This window comes from Anarrhichthys ocellatus, unplaced genomic scaffold (assembly GCF_004355925.1).
Source record: "Anarrhichthys ocellatus isolate YVR2014 unplaced genomic scaffold, GSC_Weel_1.0 scaffold24, whole genome shotgun sequence".
NCBI classification, from domain to species: Eukaryota; Metazoa; Chordata; class Actinopteri; order Perciformes; family Anarhichadidae; genus Anarrhichthys; species Anarrhichthys ocellatus.
The window spans coordinates 1,454,697-1,477,503 of record NW_022280054.1 but is presented as its reverse complement, the minus strand read 5'-3'; the positions used below and the strand labels follow the sequence as shown (position 1 = coordinate 1,477,503).

The window sequence follows — 22,807 nt, the reverse complement described above, 5'->3', positions numbered from 1 at the left end:
AGTTGGGCTGGGCTTTGCGGTTGTATACTCTCACAATAAAGCTTACTATGTTGGTTTGTCCAATGTCACCGACCCCAGCTTCAACATTCTAGAAGTTAAACACAATATAAAGATATATATTTGTCATCTTACATAAATTACAACAAAATCTCACACAGTGCCTCACAAAATAAAATGTAAGATGAACATAATGCTTATTTTCCTCAACTGAACTAAACTCTTGTTTTTCTTTGGCCCCACCAAGGCTCAGTGTTTATAACTGGGCAGAATGTAGAGGACAGAATGTATATGTTGTGTGTGTGTGTGCATGTGTGTGTTCACAGAGGGAAAAGGTCACCTCTGGCTTGGTCCGAAAGCATGCTGACTTGGTGACTTGGCCGCAGCTTATTTGCTGATACTATCTGTGAGTAGGAATCTGAGTAAACAGTGAGGCAAGATAACAAGGAGAGCACATCTTCCTTCCCCCCCTCGATCCTTCTGTTCTCCACCACAAACTTCCCAAATCCTTACAGAGAACAAACAACTCTCATCATCCCTCCATTTCTTTCGCATCAACCTCTTGCGGAATCTTTCAACCCCACAGACCCCTCTCTGTCTGTTTCTGTCTCAGTCTCTCTCTCCCTTCTTTTTATGTGCCAGAGAATGTAAGACTTGAGTGCCCTCCTCCTGTTGTGAAATGGCCAGATCTCTGTCTTCAAGCTCGGTCCTGTTCTTCTTGCTATAGATATCAACGGACAGAGATAGTACCAGAGAGATGAATCACCTGATTACTTTATTCAAGCCAGAGATGTTCATATATTTTAGCACAAACACAGAGAAGTTCATGCAGTTGCTTGTCACATGTTTGAAATCTTTTCTTTCATATTTTCTTCTCAAACATTCAGAGAATCTGGAAATGTGCCTGACCCTGTTTCAGGGTCTAAGGAGAGTCTGGACTGCATGACACTGCAGGCCACACCTGGACTCATCTGGACAGTGGAGGGCAGCCCCCAGCACATCTGGAGCTCACACACTCCAGGATAGCGAGGAGATACATAAATAACAAGCACACTATATGTATAATATGTTCTTCATGGAAAATACACAAACGCAGACAGGCATGCACTGCTGCACCAAAGAACAAACATCCGTCCTCTTACATGTGTTGTGTGTATGTGTATTTAAATGCAAACGTTTGCAGGAAGACTAAATGTATGTTAACTCGCACATACACATGTAGACCAGATGCAGCTGCGCTGTCCTGCCATGTCATGAGTTGTGAGCCTGCGTTTATATTTTATGTATGAAAGGAGACTTGTGTTTTATCACACTGTCTCAGAGAGAAATATGAGCAGGTGCTGCAGCTGTTTGAGGGGCATTTTAACCTCCCAGAAGAGTCCACTAACAGTGCCGAACAAAACATTCCCAATTAAAGCTCTGAACCTCCCTCTGGGTCGACCCACAACATCATATGTGTTGTGGAATGCTTTAAATACATAACTGGTCCTCTGCAGTCAAAGCAATACAGAACAGTGTCAGATAGGAAAAGTCTGGGTCTACATAACAGTATCACTCATGAACAATCATCTGTTTGCATGAGCACTAAAGAGGTACCTTTTAAAGGGTTGTTTTCATGAATGTTATGGGCTTAGAGCAAACACACTGTTTAATCCTTTCCTCACAACTTTGCTCTTGTATTATTTCTTTTTTTGGAAAGGCAGAAAATAAAAGACACACCCTCCGGACTCTGACGCAGAGTACTTCTCTTACCGCATGCATTTAGAGCAGCACGGTGTGAAATCCAGAGCTCGACAGGCCTGTGATGCTTGAAGTCATACCAAAAGCTGCACACATCATACTTCTGAGATGTGACAACTGGTGCAGAAGTCCAGTTCCTTTTCTCTGACATTTGCATAATTTCTTTCACATTCCCACTGGTTGTCTTGAACTAAATCCCCTTCTTGTAATGTTATAGTTTCCCTCATTTCTCCATATGTTCGACAAGAGGGTGTTCCACCATTTACCACATAGTTATTTATTCACATTTAAGGGAGGATTGCTGTTCATATACAAATACATTCCTTTTGTGAGCCTTGTGGCTTCGGTGCTCCACAGCCACTTGCTGACTCTGAAACCAGTACCAACTCCTACTCAAACCACATCCCAGACTGGGTCTCACTGTCTTTAAAATTCCCATTATCTGTTCACCATACATCCCCTCTCTCCTCTTCATCATCTCTGTGTTTCCCTCTCGTTATTTCAACCTCTGCCGTCTTCTAATTTTAAAGTCTGTGTTTCCCTTCGGATGCAGCTCATGCACTATCTTCACTCAAGCCCATCTGGCATCTTCAAAATCTCTCCCACCCGTCCTCATCCTACTATAAACTATTTGCATGCGATGCAATTGGTTGTGATGACGACGGGCCGGGCCGAGGGTTGAGCTGCAGGTGTTCCTGTTTGGGTTTGGCGGCGTGGAGCGCTCCGCATTTCGTATTTTTAGTCTCGTGGAGAGCTCTTCTGCTTGTGGGTTGAGTGAGCCACTCGCTTGTTTGTTTATTTATCTCAAATAGCCAATGACCTGCTCAGGTTTGTGTCAACATGGAGGGCCCGCTTCCTGTTATTACTGACCACACACACGTATGCATATACAAACCTGTAATATATGTACTGTAATTGTGTATCGGCATGCAAGCGCAGACACAGACACGTGCTGTATGTGCGCTGTATCCGCTTTCCGAGACAAAAAACATGGAAGCATGCGGTCTACTTTACGTTACTACTAAATGTGCACAAATCCTCTCCATGTGTGCTTATCTGTTAAATTCACATCCGCATGCTCAACTGAAAGACAGGGCGCCCACAGCTATGATAACTGATCCTAAATCAAATCAGCCAAAGTATTTCACATGACTGACACGCTGACAATAAGACAGCACAGGTAAAGAAAGTAAAATAATTTGAGACTAATGCACACAAGGAACAGAAATAATGAGAATGTGAATGACCTTTTTCATCATGTTCAGGACAGTTACAGTATGTAATCACTCATTCAATGATGGTGGATCATTTTCATCTCTGAACTCCTCCTTCAACGTCAGAGATTCAGAGGATATTCTTATTCCGCCCTGACAACCTGAGAGATGGAATATCTTACTTCCCTTTATATAAAGATAAATGATGCTTAACTTTTGTCTCTGTGACACATTATCCACTTGTATGCTCCAGGATATAACCAACCAAGGCCGACTGTGTTAAACTGTACAAGAGAGTGTGCCAGTATAGACCAAATTTGGCATCTGTGTTTGCTGGCACCTGCTTTCTAAAATATACACTGACTATATTAATCATCTGGTACAGAAGCTAGAACATCTTTTAACAGCTGCTCAATATATTCACACTTAAGTGTCAATAAAATGTGTGCACTAAAGTATAATTTAGCACCATTTCATCATTTTGAGTTTACGTATTAAGGAGGGATATCGATGGTACATTTTATTTGGAGGGTTGATGTAATTTGTTTCAGAGGTTTGCTGTTGTGTTTTACATTTTTATGAAAGATTGAATGTACACTAAAACAGGACTGAGATTCAAGGATACTCGTCCAGATAGCTTTCCAAAGTCTCAACCACAATGTATATGTTATGTTAACAGTGGTAATTTTTTTGGAATATATTTGAGTTATTTTTATTTCATTTCTAGTGTTTATATTATATTCCTCATTTGTTTTTCCTTAGCCGAATCGAGGGTCTTAAGAAAGAGGGTGCCGTATGCAAAGCCCCTTCAGCCAAATTTGACAGTAACGTATAAATATGATGTCATTGTCTTGTGCTCCTGTTCTTTGAGATGTATGTACTTCTAATTGAGTTTGACATCTGATTGAGGTCATTATTTTCCAAATACTATGACATGAAGAGGTTTCGACTTGAATCAAAACATTGTTATATTAAAAAAATAAAAAAATGTTACTCTTTTTTATCAATCTAATTAGATTTGTCAATCTCAAACAATACATGCATGTTACAGTTTGTTGCTTGTTTAACACCAACATTTAATTTTCAAACAAACATTCTTTGTTTTTTGTACACGGCCTACAAGATTGTGTTTTAACAGCTGGAAAAATATAAACATTGATATAAAAATCTACGAAATTATAAATGTCACACCCTAATTTGATGTTTTCCTAAATTACAGTGCTGTTCTAACTAACAGGAACTGTAAGCATGCCCTGCTGCACAACAGTTTTATACATGACAATGTGTGTGTGTGTGTGTGCGTGCGTGTGTGAACTCAGGTACACTGAGCGCTGAATCACTGAATGAATTGGTTCAGCAGCAGTAGTAGTTTCTGGAGTGTGTATGTGGGTGATGAATGAAAGACGAGTCCATTACTGTGTCAGTGTCCTTGACAGAGATAATGAATGCATACCAGTTTATAGGATTATCTCTCTCTCTCTCTCTCTCTGTCTCTTACACACACACACACACACACACACATACACACACACATACACACATACACACACACACACACAATGACTCTTCAATGACCTTGTCTTTAGCATCTGCAAACATGATATGACTGAAATGTGCTGTGGAGGAGTGTGACCATGAAACTTCCTGTTTCCGTTTGCTTTTTATTGCTGTGTTTATTGACATTCGCCGTACGTATATTTACCTTGTATTTGCTCTCATATTTTTATTGGCTATAACAATAATGATGATTATACACTTTATTTATATAGCACTTTTCTTAACAAGGTTACAAGGTGCTCTCCAGAAAACAAAAAACAAAAACAGCAGATTAAAAACAAAAACAACACAGGGATCATAAAGTACAGGAAGTTTTAAGATGGGATTCAAAAAACGTTAATGTAGCCTACCTGATCTCAATAGAACGTTCCACAAACTGATTTATTTTATGCGTACCTTATGTCCAAATGAGTTCCTAATACATTTTGGAAACTTCTCGCATTATGTATGTTTATATCGTTTGTTTAACTGTAGACAAATATTACATTTTTAGAATGTATGTGCAGGTAAACTGCTCTACACTGTCAAAAATCCTGTGTGACCATCTTAGCGTTGAGGAAGTCTTTTTGATAGCCGACTCTTACATCAATTCAATGCAATCGTGCCTTGACACAACGGTAGCCCTCAAACAGCAGTTTGGGGAACCTCACCAATTGGCGCTCCAGCACATCACCGAGCTAATGGATGGACCCAATATTGTCAGCGGGTAAGCTTTTATCCTTTATTATTATCTTTAAATCTTTTAAATGTTACTGCAGTGCCATCATTACATTAGTTAATACAAATGGGCACCTGATGGCTTTTCATAGGTTTACCAGTAGTTAAGTCCAACATGTTCTTGCAGTTTGCTAAGCATGGTCCCTGTTTCCTTTCTAGTGAAATGGGAGGAGGTGAGAGGGACGGGTTTAAGTGACTCAGTGGGCAACAGAGGGGGCATGAGGTGTTGGCATGGCAAACTCGCAATCACATAAACAACACACACACACACACACACTTATTCCCCATGTCTCTCTCTGCAGAAACAGTGACCTCAGGGCGAAGGAATTGAATCTTATCGCAGCAAAAGGAATTCTTTGCTTGTGAATGAAAAACGTCCTGTTTGTGTTACTGTCTAGGTGTATAGTCTGTCAGTGTGTGTGTGTGTGTGTGTGTGTGTGTCTGTGTGCACGTCATGAAGAAATATGTGGCCATTTCAATGGAGTGGACTCCTTCATGTGAACATGTAATGAAATTTCGTATTCGTCTCTGTCTCCTTTCTCTACTTCCCTCGTTCTGACATCCATTCTTCCTTCCTAGCGCGTAACACTCTCAAATCATTCTTCTTATGCCTTTTTTTTTGCAGTGTCATTCCCCTCTAAGACCCACACGATGTCTAAAAACAGCAAAGAATGTCAAACAGTCCAAAAACTTTTCTCATCATGTTGCTCGGTTATCATTACTGCAAACTCTCGTGCTTATCAGTGCAAGCACCAAGTCGTTGTTACTCCTGGTCAGAAAAATCAGTGAAGTAAAGTTAGCGGAGGTATTAACTTTCAAATAGACGTATTAGTCGTCTGCAACATTACCACTACGGTTATAAAGTAGAGCATGGATTTATCTAGTGGAGATGTTATTAGTAGAGCAAAATTACGCAATTTGAGTTACATTGGCATTATTACAGTAGGTTTTCCCTTTGTGCTTGTTGACTCCAGGGAAGTGAAGAGTTCAGTTGTGACGTCAGTATATCCAGCATTCAGTAGTAAAAGCGAACTGCAGTCAATGAGCCGCGGCCTGTAGCGCCTCGCTGCTGATGACATGCTCGACTTAGTCTGAAGAGCCCTGAAGCCCAGCTCCTGCTGCTGCAAACAGCGCTGTTCACTTGTTTATTCAAAGTTTATTATTATTGAATGTGTCACGTGAATAAATTGCTCCCAATTTGACAATGCACGTCCTTGGGGCAAAAAATATATCATCCAAACATCTAAACCATGTATGCAGTTGTCTTTTCATTTGGTTATCGTTGTGAGCTATTTGAAGCTCAGTTTGACAAAGTGTATTTTTAATCTTAATAACGAAATCGATGAGGAAAAAAGCATTTACTGCACACAAATAAATCTAAACCTTATGTAAATGTACTGTTTCTTTCTGTGAAGTCTACAAAGTTTCATAGTAGCACATCAAAGGCATCTGGAAAAAGCTAAAACATTAATAACTCATTACATCTACACAATGAAGTTAATAAGATCATCCCAGAAATGACTCTGGAGCGCTGCATGTTTGTCATTCAGGCTGTTTCCTGGTGAGGCATCGATCACATTAAGTGTTTGAACATCAATCTTTGCTTATTTTTAGGGCTGTGAAGCTTTTCTCGCATGACTCACTTTGCTCCATGACGTGCTCTTCTCAGGAAAATTTGATTTTGGAAAAAGTCTGTAGATGGACCGAGCCATTAAGCTCAATTGTTTTCATGAGTTCCAAAACAACACTTCACATAATGTTGATCAGCGTGACTGAAAACAGTGACAGCACTCATTGCTAAGTATTTGTTGGTTTACAGCAGATCTGCAACACAATGACACATTTACAAGCTCACGACACTCAGCTGCGCAGTAAATAATCAGATTCATTATTTTGAGCTGTTTCCATGGTTTAAAGTAAAGTGATTTCCCTGTTTCACAGCTTTACATGAAGTTATTTAAAAGCTGGGGTTAATTATTCAGAGAAAGATGTGACTTTATAACAGTCAATGTGTACAACTGTTCTGATGAAAAAGAATTGCCTAATTCATTAAAACCTAAGCAAATTTAAACATTTATTATTTTGGGTTTTCAAAATAGTTTTGCCACCTGGCCTGTATGAGCAAAGTATTCATACTCCTTTTAGCTCTGTTAGGCTCCGTCGGGAGTAGACCGTGCGTCAGCCCTGAGAGACGGAGACAGACCTTCTGTTAGCAGTCTGGTCCCGGAGGACTGCCCTCGACGCCACACCTAATCAGCAAACCCTCTGATGCTACTGTTACACAGCTTAGAGCCAGCCTTCCACCAGCCCGCAGTGACTCCAGGGTTTTCCACCAGCCGAATCCAAGACACCTCAGCTGCATTTCCCTGCTGTTAGTCAGTATTAGTTAGTTAGTGAAATTGACTTCTCCTTTTTTTAACTGATGACTAAATTTAGATTGTATTGACTCGTGGAGTAGTAGAGAGGAAATGCTGCCCCCTATTTTTTGGGAGCGTCTGGCTAGGGATTACTCAGGGCACCTTTAAGTCAGTGAGTTTATCAAAACAAGTCAAATCCAAAACATAAATGTGACAACTTTTATGTATGCACTCATATGTAATATGATAATATTTTGGCAAGAGCAACGGCTGGCAGTAAAATTGGCACTATCGGCTATTGGCTGTTATTGACATCTGTCTGGCTAAATTTAGACTTTACAAGTAACTGTCACAAGCCATTGCTGTCATGGCAGCAACCAAGCCTTTTTGCATCTTGCCCAACTCCTGTCATTTTAAAGGCTGCATTCCATCTCTGTCCAGCTGTCCTCGAGTGCGATCATCATCTGACCTTCACCCCCGATCCCAGTTCCCTCATCAGCTCCTCAGTATACACACCTTCCCTTCAGCCACACAAGTCATTCCTCATGCTTATGCCCCGTTAGTTGAATGTTCTGACTTCCTGTCTGTTAACAGACCTTTTTTTCTATTCAGTGATCAAGTAAAATAAAAAAAATAAAGACACGAAGATGTTTTATTAATATCACCCTTACTACAAGAAGTTACAACAATAACATCACCCTTTCAGTGACGAATGACTTTACCATAAAAAAAAAAACTTATTATAGATGCACTTGTACACAGACGATTATGAACTTGACACTGTCTAAATCCTGGACATTATTTAAATACACGTATTTACTAGTTAGTCAGTTTCATTGAGTGTTGTGCACAGATAATGTGAATTGTTGGACCTTTTATTGAAGGGCTAAAGAGCCTCATTCATTTCCCTATCATCTTGGAAGCATTTACTTCACACACCAGCACACTGAGCGGGTGCGTGTGTGTGTGTGTGTGTGTGTGTGTGTGTGTGTGTGTGTGTGTGTGTATTTACAGCTGTTTCTGCTTTTTCTATGAGGCCAAGTCACCTTTGTTGTGCGACACTTTGCTGAAAGAGGAAAAAGAAGAAAAGAAGTAGTTGAACAGAGAATAAGTCCAAACACCCTCCTCCCCCTCCTCCTCCTCCTCTCTTGACGAGGCTTTGCTCTGTGTCCATGGAGGGATGGAGCAGTATGGAGGTGGGAGCACTGGGATGCAGGACGGATGGTTGGCTTGTTAAGAAGGCAGAGAGGTATTACTTTAAAAATCTCTCCACCCCCGTCGGAAGTCAGCGGGACAGGCAGCCGACGGCTTTTCCAGAGGATGGGAAACCTGGAGGCTGGAATAACTGCTTATTTGGAGAAGACAGAGCTGTGGCTTAGCTAGGATGCCGGAACCATGAAGGCCTTTATCCATTTCTACAGAACAAATACTCATACATCTCAGATCCTTTAAAGGCCCATATCAGTGAATTCATCAGTCCTTTCTTTGTTCTTTTAATTAGAGCTTTAATGTTGGAAAGTAATTTTATACACTACCCCACTGTCTTATATCTTTATCAGATAGTTCCAGCTGTATGATGGTTACAGGGAATGGATCAAAGCCATAAAAAAGAGATATTCTGGATGAATTCTGCATCATTTATACATGTTTCCCCTAAATGTAACTACATTTTTGGAAACCTGGGTTTTAGATAAAGTTCTACGGTTTGGCTGCTCAACATGAGTTTGTAATGACTGGCCACTTGTGGGTCAGTGAGGTTTCACAGGCTTTCTGAAAGCTATGTGTATATTTTACATTTTACATTTCTACTGACTCACTGTTATATATGATGATGTTATTACACTCCAGGCAGCATGAAAACAGCTTGCAGGGACTAAGCTTGAGTTATGCAATCCATCAGCGTAAGCATTACGTCACTTTTATTGTTTTATGTTATCATAGTAATGCAGTTGCAAACAGAGAATGCAATTACAGTAAAATTCTCCCTGGTGGTGCTTTGAAAAGTTTGTAAGAAGCTCTCAAATCTACAACAACAAATTCACATTATGCTTCAATGGTGTCCATGTTTGTCTTCTGTGTTTGATCTCCTCATCAACTCAACTTTGTTTTTGGACTCTGATATTAGAGTTTCTTTGAATGCACCAATAAATAATAGTTTTAAGACAGCTCCTGCTCAACATTAACAAAAAAAAGCTGGCCCCTTAATAGTCGCTGTGATGGATTATCAATTTCAAACCAGATTTGAGTCTGCAATTCGATTTTCACTGCATACTGAAATGAACTAAAACAACAGCTGTCTGGACGGTAGGAAATCAATCTAAAAACTTATATGCTTTTGGAAAATGTTCAGTTAACTAGCAAAGACCACACCATTTTAGTAAGCAAATTATAGAGAATTGGAATGGAAGATAATGGACGTGGGGTTAAGTGGAGTTGAACACAAGGGGACGGACAGAGGGTCAAATGAGGATTGATGATTGGAACCCAGAGAGTGCTTCATCGTCCCCCCTTGTGGTTTCTGTAATTATAGAGAAGGACAAAAAAGAGAAGGGGCAAAAAAAAGTGGAGGGTGAAGGGGGTTAGATACACCAATACAGGTATGCCAATAACAGTAGAAGGAGGTTTAATTTGTAGCTTTCTATTTCTAGTTCACTGAAAGGAATAACATTTTAGGTTTTAGTGTTCTTCAAATTCTTCTTGGCGACATTGACGGTGGGCTATATGATTGGAGTACAGTGCTATACCGGAGGACACTTGGTGGATGTTTTCAGACATGAAACTTTTAACCTCAGCTGAAGGTCACACTCACTGTACCTCCAAGACAGACGACTCATCGAGGTGATTGTGAAATTCTGTATAGATGAGGTGTTTCAGTTAAGTTTGGATCTTGCTGTCGTTTTTGAGAGGATGTGTGAAAATGTACAAATGGACGGTTTAATAATTCTCTCACATTTCATCAAATGATTTACAAAAGCGTCCTAAATCTGGTAATAACCCAATTTAGTCAATTATAAAAAAACACATTTCTCCAAAAGAAGAAGTGTGTGCTACGAGAGCCCAGCGAGCGTGTTTGTGTGTGAAGTTGTTCTGCGTTGGGACAATTACTCAGCCTCGGGGATGAATGAGGTCTGTGGATTAGGGTTGTTTTTGTGTGTTTATACGGGAGTGGACGGGAAGAGCAAGTGGAGGGGACAGAGAGGAGGAGCAGAGGGACGTGGGCGAGTGATTCTCCAGATGAGATCTAATATGTGAGACAGTGCATCCTAAAGAGACGTTTTCTCATGGGCCCACCCCATGAATACAAATTCACCCTGCCACCCGCTCTGCGTTGAAAGGACAGATGCACCTTGCTTCAACCCGTAGTGGAGAAGTAGAGCTTTTCTTTTTTTTAACCTCGTTTACTTCCAGCCAATCACAAAACTCAACTGAGGTGACTTCATGGCAGCTGTTATGAGTCATCCATTCATACCTTTTTCTTGTAACTGAATCTGTGTGCGCTCTTATTCACTGTCATGGGGCCTCGTGTTGGCCGAAACGTAAAATGGTGCCAATGAAAAGCAGCAGGTGAGTTTGTTCCAGGAGGAATTGTGGAAAATAATCTGTTTGCTTCTGTGTGCTGACCTTGGGGTTATGTGGAAAAGGTTGTATGCATGTGTGTTTGTGTGTGTAAAAGTGTGCGTGCATGTGAGTACATCCTTGTCTGTTTGATTGTGTTTGGTTTGGTTTTAAACCGATCGTGTGTGTGTGAGAATGTCCATTAATGTTTGTAGTCATGCTTGTTTGCTTGTGTGTGTGTGTGTGTGTGTGTGTGAGTGAGTGAGAGAGAGATAACAGCAGTACAGTAAATGTATTGGGGCAGGTCTTAGTGACATCACTATCTAGGAGGATCTTACTGGCCAGGCAAGTCAATTACAGTTAAACTGAGTTTACCAGCTGGGTACTTTGTATAGCGTAGAAAAAAAGCAAAAAGAAGTGTGTGTGTGTATGTGTGTGTGTGTGAGTGTGTGGGGGGGAGAGAGAGAGAGAGGAAAAGGGGAGGAGATACAAAAGGGAGGAACAGAAGGGAGTGCAACGGAGAGAGACATAGTAAGGCGGTTTAGGAAGAGGGAGTTGTTGCCGGTGATACAGTACAGACAGACACAACTCATTTTATTCCTGCAGCTTCCACATGCACAGCGCCGACACCAGTGTGTTTTAAACAACCAGTGCAGGCAACAGAGAAAGGGAGTTGCCCACTTGCAGAGGTCAGGCAGGCAGGCAGAGGGGAAGCCAGTGGATGTTTTTAAGAGTTTGCTTATCTGACACTGACAACAGGATGAGAAGCTGAGCAAGGGAGCAGAGAGGGGACAAAAACATGGAGAGAGCAGCAGTACCTACAGCCCGTTTACATAGGAGACATAGAAGAGACAGACACTGGTTACCTTGAGAGAGGTAAAAAGAAAAGAGACAACACGTAAATAGTCCACTTTGTTCAATCTGTCCAAAGGAGCGGGAGCGAGAGCCGAGGGATCGTAACACTGGAGCTCAAGGATAAACCATGGACTCTGCATACATCCCACTACACCTGGACGTGAGTACTACATCACTTTCACACGCACACACACACACACACACACACACACATACACACACACATCTGTGTGTCTGTCAAGCCACAGGCCACAGGAACTGTGCTGCTGAAACCATTAGTCACTCTGGGGAACAACACACACACACACACTCATGCACATGCATACTCCGCTGGCACAGTGTCGCTCAATCAAAATCTTGTCCGGTGAGCAACTAGTCCAAGAATAATGCTTCCATTATGAGTTCAAAGAGTATAACGTAACTCACCACCGCTGCAACATACACAGTATGAATTGGCCCTCAGTGTTAACGCTCAGCAGCTTTAATGTGAAAAGCAGAGGTGTGTTTTTGTTCTGTATTTCACCACGTCTTAACTGTCAGACACACGATGAGAGCAGTCTCTGAGCTTTCAGCAGTCACGGGTTAGATATGTCAGTGTTTCCATTGATGCTTGTGTTGCGCCTCAGCGGGGGCCTCCTGTTAACCACAATGCACTTGTGACACTGAGACCTCCGGGCATCCCAGGCTGAGACGAAAGAGGAGATACTGAGGAAATAAAAAAAAGCAAGAGGATGAAAGTTGAAAATACATGGCAACCTGTTGATGCTCTGTTCAAGCTCACGCATATGAGACTAAGTCTATGTATGTGGTTCCTGATCAGTCAGTTATGATAAAGAAGACAGGAAACACCGGGTCTACTCCACTGAACCGAACATGTGTGTGTGTTTGTGCTCCACCACAGTTCCATGTCTTGGCGTGTGTTTTCTGCTTACGTGTTAGTGCTCACTCTGCCTGGCACCTAGCATGTGTTTAAACCCTGTATATACTGCTCTTAACATGTGTGTGTGTCTGCATGTGTGTGTTTGACGTCTGGGTCATTAGCCAGCTAATCGGTCCAGCTGGGATGAATTAGAGAGCGTTTTATAAAGTCCAATAAAACCACACAGCAGCCGACCTGGAATATTGTTCGAATGATTTCATCTGTTTTGCCTGAGAACTGTTTTGGGCATTTTTCACCCCGCCCCCATTATACGTATATTGACTCCCCAGCTCAAAGTCATGCATTAATGACTGGTTAAGCATGCGGGGTATTGTGCAGTTATAACCTCACAGTAAATTATACAGACTATGGCGTGCATGCTCAGTTTATATATGCATGGCACAGTTACAAGTGGAAAAAGAGCAGCAGTGAATACAGATGTATCCTCAGAAGTGTTCTCAGGTGTGTACTATACATCACATTTGGTCTCATGAGGCTGTCCAACATGAAATATTTTGGCGTGTTTGAGTGTGCTCAGAAAGAGAAAATCAAACCTGTGGTATAAACGCTGCACGTATCATGTTCTGAAAGAATGAGACGGCAGCATAGCAAAATGAGAGCTAGCAGGGGAGGGGGGGATCAGGGAGAATGAGAGGAGGAATTTGGGAAAAGAAACACGGGAAGAACAACAGGAAGGGAAAGTTGAGGGACCAAGCGTAACATGAAGACAGCGGCGGTGGATAAATCAGCCGGCTGCGGTGACACTCCGGCCCTCTGGCCCGGCAACAGTCTGCCGCACTCTTCCGCAAAAACACCATTCATTTAAGACATAGGGGAAAAAAGAGCAACATTAATGGGAGAGGAAGAAAAGCAGAGACGGAGAAAGGGAGATAGGGAATGGGAAGGTGATGCAGAGAAGCACAAAAACAGATATTGTTAACAAGAAAGAACAAGAGAAATATGGCAGAGAGGGAAATTGATGGATGAATCATATGAGAGGAAGAGGGAAACAGAAAAGAGAAAAGCAGTTAAGTGTTGTATGACAGCATAAAGCAAAAGGACAAAGATCAAGGAATGCAAAATGGAAGGAGGAAGGGGAAAGGGAGCAGGGTTTGAAATGATAAAAAGAGAGGCAGTGAGATAGAAACATGACAAAAGCAGGAGTTAGAAATGGACGTCACAGGGCAGAGGTTTTAATCAGAGAGTTCAGAAAGACACGGGGCAGGCCGGCGACAATTCTCATCCGTTGTGCACCAGGGTCACGCCACTGTCGGCTCGGGAAGTCAGGTCTAATATTTCTAATAAGCTGAGCTGCATGCATGCATACACAGAGAGACGATGCACACACAGAGACCCTAAGCCTTCATCTCACCTTATCATGGACCCATTAATCAATCAGCTGTCCTCCTTTATCCCCAGGAACATTTGATTAGTCCACATTCCTGCCAGAGAGAAAAAGAATAAAAAGTGAACAGCGAGGCAGGGATAGTCAGATATGAAAGCAGGAACTGGGGGAATGTTATCATAAAAACGTCAGCTTTTACGGCTAACTGGAATGAGACGGCATCAGGATGTACACAACACATAAAGATGCTAAATTAAGACTGGATCATACAGTTTGAACTGGACAGAACCAGTCATAACACAGACACTCAGGGAGAACAGAGAGGCTGTATGTATGTCAAAGCGATGTAGGGCAAGCTTGTCTCCGCTCGCAAACCTCTTCCTCGCCTTTCCGTGTTTCTCTGCCGAGCGCAGGTCGTGACACACCCTGTTGTGTGACGACTGAACCTTTGAACCTCAGAGTCACCTGGGTGGTTTTGTACTTTGTGAGGAAAGTACAGGAGAGAGAGATGGTGTTGTTGTCCTTAATCTGCTTTACAAGCCTCCAAAGAGTATGGGAGAGGCTGTCCAGCATGGTGTCTAATCTGTAATTGTCCTCTGCGTCGTTGCCTCAGGTGAAACAGCCCTGGGTGGGGCTGCGAGAGTTTAATGGATAGCCAGCAACAATCCCACGCTTGGAGGTGGCTTACTTTCCCAGGCCTGCCCTTTGAACCACGTACCACATGAGCAACACACAATGCATAAAAAATGTACACACCTTCACACCTCTGAACTCCTTTTAACCCTTTCCATGACAGTGTGGTGAGATTAGTGGTCATTACAGTGTCATTATGTGTTCGCTCAGCCATAAATGCCTCTGTTATCTCGCTGTAGAGGGCTTAATCAATTCTCTGTCCCTTAGAGAGGGACGAGGGATGAGATGTGGAGATAGAGAAGAAAGATATGTGAGAGCTTGGACAAGGAAAGAGATAACTACAAGCTGAGAGTTCTTCTTTTAGTAAGTGATAGATATAATTTATACTTCAGTCAACCACGGCGACAATGGGTTCCTGATTCACTTCTCTTATACTTCTATTTTGTCGCACTTATGTTCGTTTTTAGTTGAGATTGTCTTGTCTCCTCCTCCTTTGCTCTGACCCTTTTACTCCTCAGCCCGACCTCTTCAGGTCAAGAGGGCCGTTAAACTTGTTGGTTTCTAATTACTGGCTCGGTTATTATTAACACCTGCGCTACAGATGTGCAGGGTGTTAGCCAGGTCGTAGTGGTAATTACATGATCCCCTGTCTGTGGTCCGGTTCCCGCACTGAGAATAGTCATGGAGGGAGAAATAAGCTGATCACTTGAGTTGAGTCAGCTGAAAGAGGATTTACTCTCTCAACACAGTCAAGTTTAGCTTAAAGGAGCGCTGTTGTGCCATCTGTGGGGTTTTGGTCAGAATTCTGCTTCAGTAATCAAGAATAGCAAGTGAATGATGCAGGTGTCGCTGTGGGAATTCATAACACTACCGTTGGGGAAAGCTCAAAAGACACTTCCGCATATGTGCAAATAATACTCTCCTTGGAAGAACCCGTAAAAGTAATTTTTTTTTGGGTAACCATTAGAATTTCAAGAGCGCAAATCATGCAAACCACAAACATTGTATATTTGAGCTTTTTTTTTTAATTGATTCAAAATTGAAAAATTTAAGTGCAATTAGCAATGAGTGCTTGAATGTAATACTTTTGAACATAGTTGAACAAAACTAAACAAAAGCACCCAAATTCAAATTGCAGGATTTAAAACAGGTATTCAAAGACCAATATTAGACAACAACTGCATCTGAATATGATATGATATTTTTGGAGTCATTGGGCAAAGATTCCATAACATTTCTGCATTTTGTATAAGTCTGCAGTTTTCTGAAAAGAAAATCCCAGAATTGGAAAATACAACCCTCCTCTCTCCCCTTTATGTCCTAAGCCCCTCCCACCAGACGAGCATGCAATTCATACAATAACCATTCATTTCAAACTTCCTCCTGATCGCTTTATACAGTAACCTGTACAAGTACTAATGGTTCATTTCAAACATCATTCTTTATACAGTAACCAAGTACTAGTCGTTCATTTCATACATCATCCCAATCGCGATGCCCTTAGAGCAGCAATTGACCATGAGAAGTACTGTCCTGTTTTCTTTGCAAACATGTGGGCCTGTAAGGAACTTAGAGATGACATACGTGATTTGAGGCTCTAGATAGCTATAATATCGACAAAGTGTTCAGTTATTACCAATAATAGTTATTACCAATGGAGGAAAAACAAATTTTACTGCAACTTTTTCTCCAGGGTATTTTGCCATTGAATCAGGCTCTCACCGAAGTGACGTGCATGTGCATCTGTATTTGTGGAGCAGTCAATAGGAACACCCTGTCTCTGTGATCACGGACTAGATCTTCTTGAATCAAAATATGCTAAAAGGTTCATATGGATTACTGCCTACCTCAACTTTACGAAAAGCTTTCAATCTTCTTCACTCATGCAGACATCATTATAGAAAGCTACCGAATGTTTGAATTATTATTCTCCAGTGATTTGAAAATGAAGGGAGAAGAAAATATCCGTCAGTGAGTGGCCTCAACAACTCCATTACACTTCACTAAAGTCTAAATTTCTTGAACATATGCCACATGAAGGCTGAAGACTGATGAGAAACTAGTGTGTCCAGGAAGGGGAAGACATAAGCATGATATACAGAGTCCTGGAGGATCTATCTCTTTTTCAAATTTCATATTTGTAAATACAAAAATTCTAAGCACCTAAATTTAAAGAGGATCAGAAACGTTGCATAACCTGCCTTCATAAGTTTGTCTGTTGATTTTGAAGATTGCTCCTCTTTTATCTTTTGTTAACTACTTCCTCTCTTGTTTTCTCCATCACACCTGTCCTTCCATCATTTATCCTCACCTTCCTGTCTCCCTCCAGGTCCACCATGTTCCCTGCTAACCTCCTGCTCCTCATGGTCCTGCTGCTACCTCAAGCCTCGTCTGGTCGCCAGGGTGGAGACACCAGCAAGATCGACCATGGCAGGGTGTCCCCCGTGCCTTCCTCCTTGTCGCCCCCACCAGCTGGTTCCCTCCTCCTGGAGCCCAGTCTGGCTCGGACCATCCAGAATCTCCTCCTGAGCCGGCTGGGCCTGCAGTCGCAGCCCGACCCTCGGCCTGGAGTGCCGGTGCCTGGGTACCTCCTTAATCTTTACCGCTTCCACCAGCAGCAGTACCATCTAGTGGAGGACCCCTCGTTTATCTTCCCCAGCCAGCACATCCAGCAGGCCAACACCGTACGCAGCTTTCACCACAACGGTAAGCTCTCTGGTATATCATGATGCTATGCTGTCAACCTATTTAACTGCAATAAAATAAAAGTATTTGAAACGTTATTGTTTGGCCTTTGAACATTTGTTTCAAGGAAGCTGTTCCTTCTTTATTAACCACAGATGAACTATATAGATCCTATTTATGACAGATGTTTGTTGTGACTCACCAAGTACCAAGCATCTGTGCGCTCTTAGATAAGATGGGTTGTTTACAATCCTGAAGTCTTCTTTAAAAACATGTGCGAGAGCATACTTAGAAACACTGAGGGGAAGTTTGTTCTGGACTTTGCTCTGCAGTTCTGATCATGGCTGGATTAACCTGTTAGGGAGTCCGAGGGCAAACAATTGCTGTTGGGCCCCCGCCGACCCCCCACCTATTGCCCTGCCAGTCACCTCCAAGTTCACACATATTTTTTTCTGGTTTAATTTGTTTAAAAACAACTTTATTAGGAATATGCACGTGGCGATGCTAACACGATGAAGCTCGTAAAAGTAGATTATGACACAGGATCCCTGCGGTAGATTTTGAATCACCCAGTGCATGTTGGTGTAGGAATGTTTGACTGCTTAAGAGCCTCAAATAAAAGTTATTGGCAAGAAAATGCTATGCTTGTAGTGGTTTGATTCCCTCAATATCTTCTGACGAAAGGTAAAAATTGGAGCTTACAGTGTCAATGTGAGCTATTCACCGTAGTAACATAACTTATTTGCTAATATTAGTAGATAATTTGGCAATTTTGCTATTGAAATTATTCAAGAAATATCTGGAAAATGACAAATGACAAATCTGACTAAAGTAGGCACTGCTGTTTGTGTCTTGTTGAGTGTAAATAACACCTTTAAACCACACTAAACTCCCATACGCCCTTGTCTCTCTTCCTCTTTCTCTTAGAGCCCCTTGGAGACAGCCCTTTAGCAGTGGATCGTAAGAGGGTGCACATCTCCTTCAATGTTTCCTCCATCCCTCAAGATGAGAGGGTGCTCTCCGCTGAGCTTCGGCTCCTCCGCAGTGACAGAGCCTCACTGGGTCCTGGGGTCCACAGACTAAACCTATACCTCACTGAGCACCATGAGGACCCTGAGCCCACCCTGCTGGAGACAAGGTTACTCACCACCGGCCTCCACAGCCATAAAGCAAGTGGTTTCTGGGAGGCTTTTAGCCTAAATGCAGAGCTCCTCCATAAGGCCCTTGCTGGGACTGGTAGTCTGGGCTTCTTCCTGGAGGTCAGAATTGAGAACAGCACCACATTGATCCCTGAACAGAGCCTCTTCCCTGCCGCAGCTGAGGAGGAGGCAGAGAAACACAAAAAAGGACACATGAGAGTATGCAGGTCTGTGGGTCAGGACGAGCATAGCTGGGCCCAGGAGAGACCCCTCTTGGTGGCTTATAGTCATGACGGTCGTGGAGAGCCCTTGGTCAAACATGGCAGGAGGACCCCTAATGGAGGCCAGAGGATGAGAGGGAGAAAGGGGACAAAAGACAGGACCAGGAGCAGCAGCAAGGGCCGCAATAGAGACCAAGCCTCGGGCAGGGACAAAAAAACGGTGTATACGGTGCCGGGCTGGGGGGCTGTTAAAGGAGGGGTCGGTTGGAGCGATGGGGGAAGGGTGAAAAGAAATGGTGGTCGTGCTGCAAAACTGAAGCGCCTTTCTCGTAACAGATGTCGCCGCCATCCTCTATATGTAGATTTCAACGATGTGGGCTGGCACAAGTGGATCATTGCACCCAGCGGCTACGACGCCTTCTTCTGCCTGGGAGAGTGTCGCTTTCCTCTGGCCGACCACATGAACTCCTCTAGCCACGCCATGGTGCAAACTCTGGTAAACTCTGTGAATGGAGCAGTGCCTCGGGCCTGCTGCGTCCCCACCTCCCTCAGCCCCATCGCCCTGCTCTACCTGGACCCTCAAGACCGAGTGGTGCTGAAGAATTACCAGGACATGGTGGTGGAAGGCTGCGGCTGCCGGTAGTGGACTGGAGAACTCACCCAGAGAAAGCCAGACGTGGATGGAGCAACAACGAGGGAATAGGAGAAAGACAGAAGCTTGAAAAAGGCAGATGGTGGGAAGAAGAGACGCCAGCTAACTGCAAGCAGACATGGAGACTGATAGAGACAAATGTAACAGCGCAAGAAGGGTGAGGGGAGAGGAGGGAGATAAGGGAATGGATATAGCAGCTAAATATGAATTATGAGGAGCAAGACAAATAGTCAGACATAGAATGAGAAAGACAAAGAGTGAACAGACATAATCTACCACACAACAGGATAAATGATTCGACAATAAGGCAGAGGAAGCAGAAATATGGTCAACACAGATATACTGCCAGGAATTACTTTTCACGTTTTACCATTTAGCAATGATGCAGCTGTTTACACCATCAACCGACAGGCTACTTGTTCTCTCGCGAGAAGCCAGCGCTTAAATATCAGATGGCGTCTATTCTATATCCCAGTGTTTGCCAATCATCTCATACGACTGTCTCACAGGCACATGTGTTTTAGCAGTGGACACACAAATTAAGCTCTGGAGCAGAATCCTGTAACTTCCTCATTGACTTCCTGATGATCCGATGATCGACAGCATTAGCAATATGACGATGGCACTAGTACGGCTTCTAAACTTTGTGTGACAGTGATGTTTCTGCAGTATTTGAACCAAGAAGTAGGGTGCATCTGTAATAAGAATGTTCATATAATGACAGACTGTCCCCTTACAAGCGCCCCTACGTCACAAGCTATTTAAAACCACAACAATAATGCTGAGGAACTATTATGCTATTGTTTGAATGTACTACTATCACTATTATTTAAAAAAGAGATTTTTTTATGTACATTTATTTTGCAGACATGAAGAAAATCCAAGTGATGGTTGTCTTGTGATTTTACATAATTCCACTGAATGGCGATTCTAACTTAAAAGACACATTATGTATTTAAGTAGCAGCAATATGGTGTATTTAATCTTGAAAATATTTAAGATACCTGCACTCAGCAGAGCATACAGCAAATGAAATAAGAAAGCCTGCCATCCACATGAAGTAATTTATGGTAGCTTTACATCAGTACAAATGTTCAGTGTATTGACTCAAGTCTGTGTTACTTAATCGTCCCACCTTTCACACATTTTGGTGTCCTACACATGACAGCAGACATAAGTGGTGTTGCCTTTAAAAGCTCAACTAACAAGTCAATTGAAAGCTCTTTGTATTGTAGCTACTGAAGTGTGTAACAACAGGTGTCTTTGCTAGTTGTGTCTGCATGTGTCAAGAAAAAAAAAAAGCAGGACCGACATTAAAACTGGGACTTTAGTGCCTTTCAAACAGGGGCTTTAAAAGTGTTCTCTGCTGAGCTTAGTAAATGTTTTTCCGTGTTGCATTTTTCTCTCTAATGTTAAGCAACAGCTTGTAAAATGTTTGACAATATACCTCTAATAAACAAAGCAAACAGCACAACTGTCACATGACTTTTCTTTTGCATCAATCATTTTCTCCTTTTTGCAAGTTTTGTTTTCTTTTTGTGGGGCCCGAGAGCATGAAAACGCTTTTCATATCATTTTCTTTCTTCAGCCTACAATGGAATTATTGCCATGTTCAGGAAGAAAAAAGGATGCCAGAAGTCCCACAGAGAGATTGAAACAGATTTGTGTATATGATACTGTAGCTAAGGAAGCAGCTTCAAATTCTCACATCGAAACAGCTGTGAGGTTTAAATTCAAGGGGAAATGTCTTATCTCCACTGCGCATCCTTGCTGTGAGCCGTTGTATCACTTGACACTACTACCCGGGAACAGTGCGGACGTGTGTCTGATCCCGGATATCACACGCGGAGGCGAAAAGAATGTAGATGAAGGAAATAAGATGCAGGAGCATAAAGTTACTTTCCACACTTGGCTGCAGGGGATTCATTAACGCAGGGGTCAAACTAACTCAACTGCATCTTTGACCTCCACATTCCTGCGTGTTCTCAGAAGAGGGCCCTGCCCTCCGCAGCCACCACCAGATGGGCTCACTGCTCACTGCAGCTCACAGGTGTGTTAAGCCTACAACCTGTGAGGGGAAGGGTGTGATATGGTTCGATAGAGAGCAGAAAGAATTGTTCTATGTAACCCATTAACGTCCGACAAGCAGGGACAGTAGCTGGGATACTACAGACTCACCTGATATCCTCTTCTTCTCTTTACTTTTGCTATATTACTACTTTGCAGGAATATATCATTCTTTACCCAGGATTCACTGCTTTAATTCAATGTTTGATTTTAAACGCAGAACTGTTATTATACAAATATAAAATACGGTTTATTCTAACCTTATAATGTTGTCTTTCATTTCATATGATTCATACAATGATGTGGCGGTAGATCAACACATCCTCTTAATTAAAGGCGCATTACCTTGTAGGTGGTTGTAACACCATGGACAAATGTCTGCACCTTTGATTGTGCTCCGTACTCTGATTTGGGGATGGAGGCCTCCATATCAACACTTGTCAGGAGTATACTGGTGTGTGTGTGTGTGTGTGTGTGTGTGTGTGTGTGTGCGTGCGTGCGTGCGTGCGTGCGTGCGTGCGTGCGTGCGTGAAGAGAAAAACAGAGCACAGAGAAGAAAGTGTAGAGGCAGAAAATAGACACATCATGTCATATGATATCAGGTTCACAGATGGTTTGTGCCTCTGCTCTTGTAGATAACTATTTGGGTTAGAGCCAGTATATTTCATCTCATAGGCTGTAACACATCATGGTTCACTTAGTGGTTGACTGATAACCTCTGGCCTTTTTCCTCCATGACCCCCTACTCACTTTTTCACCTACAATCCATTCCTTATTCTACCTTTCCTGACTCATCTATCTCTCTCAGCCTTCAGCTTCCCCTTTGCAAATCACAGGTTCTTCAACCGCGTTTTTATCTCAGCCTATTTGTCAATCGTCGGCCCATCTTGACACAGTGTTTGCCTCTAAACCTTTTTCCTCTTTTAACCTGACCTATCGACTCATTCTTCTCTCAGCGTCTAGATCAGAAACAGGTGTTTAACGGTCCATTTGTCCCTCATGATGAAGGGAGTGGAGTGAGTATTGATAAGTCCTGACTGTTAGTTCAATGTGCTGCTGATTGGATTGCAAAAAAAATTGTGAAATGTCCCTCTTCTGGCACCTTACATTACAATAGCATTTTGGGCAATCTATTGGCAGAAATTGAATATAAT

At 42.4% G+C, this 22,807-nt stretch overlaps 1 protein-coding gene across 1 annotated transcript; it reads left to right on the top strand.

The window, feature by feature from the left end:
* The first annotated feature begins 11,045 nt into the window (after positions 1-11,045).
* bmp16 (bone morphogenetic protein 16) lies at positions 11,046-21,057 on the top strand. Its single transcript, XM_031861307.1, has 4 exons — positions 11,046-11,146; positions 12,069-12,152; positions 17,219-17,595; positions 18,502-21,057. Exons 1-4 carry the CDS (start codon positions 11,124-11,126, stop codon positions 19,575-19,577), a joined length of 1,560 nt encoding a protein of 519 aa, XP_031717167.1. The 5' UTR covers positions 11,046-11,123; the 3' UTR covers positions 19,578-21,057.
* Positions 21,058-22,807: the final 1,750 nt, after the last annotated feature.

What these genes read in the sequence shown, in the direction of transcription:
- bmp16 (XM_031861307.1), top strand. Translation starts at nt 11,124, where the DNA reads ATGGTGCCAATGAAAAGCAGCAG. An exon ending in GTGCCAATGAAAAGCAGCAG is followed by an intron (nt 11,147 to 12,068) that starts GTGAGTTTGTTC and finishes ATCTGTCCAAAG; the next exon opens with GAGCGGGAGCGAGAGCCGAG. An exon ending in ACGCAGCTTTCACCACAACG is followed by an intron (nt 17,596 to 18,501) that starts GTAAGCTCTCTG and finishes TCTTTCTCTTAG; the next exon opens with AGCCCCTTGGAGACAGCCCT.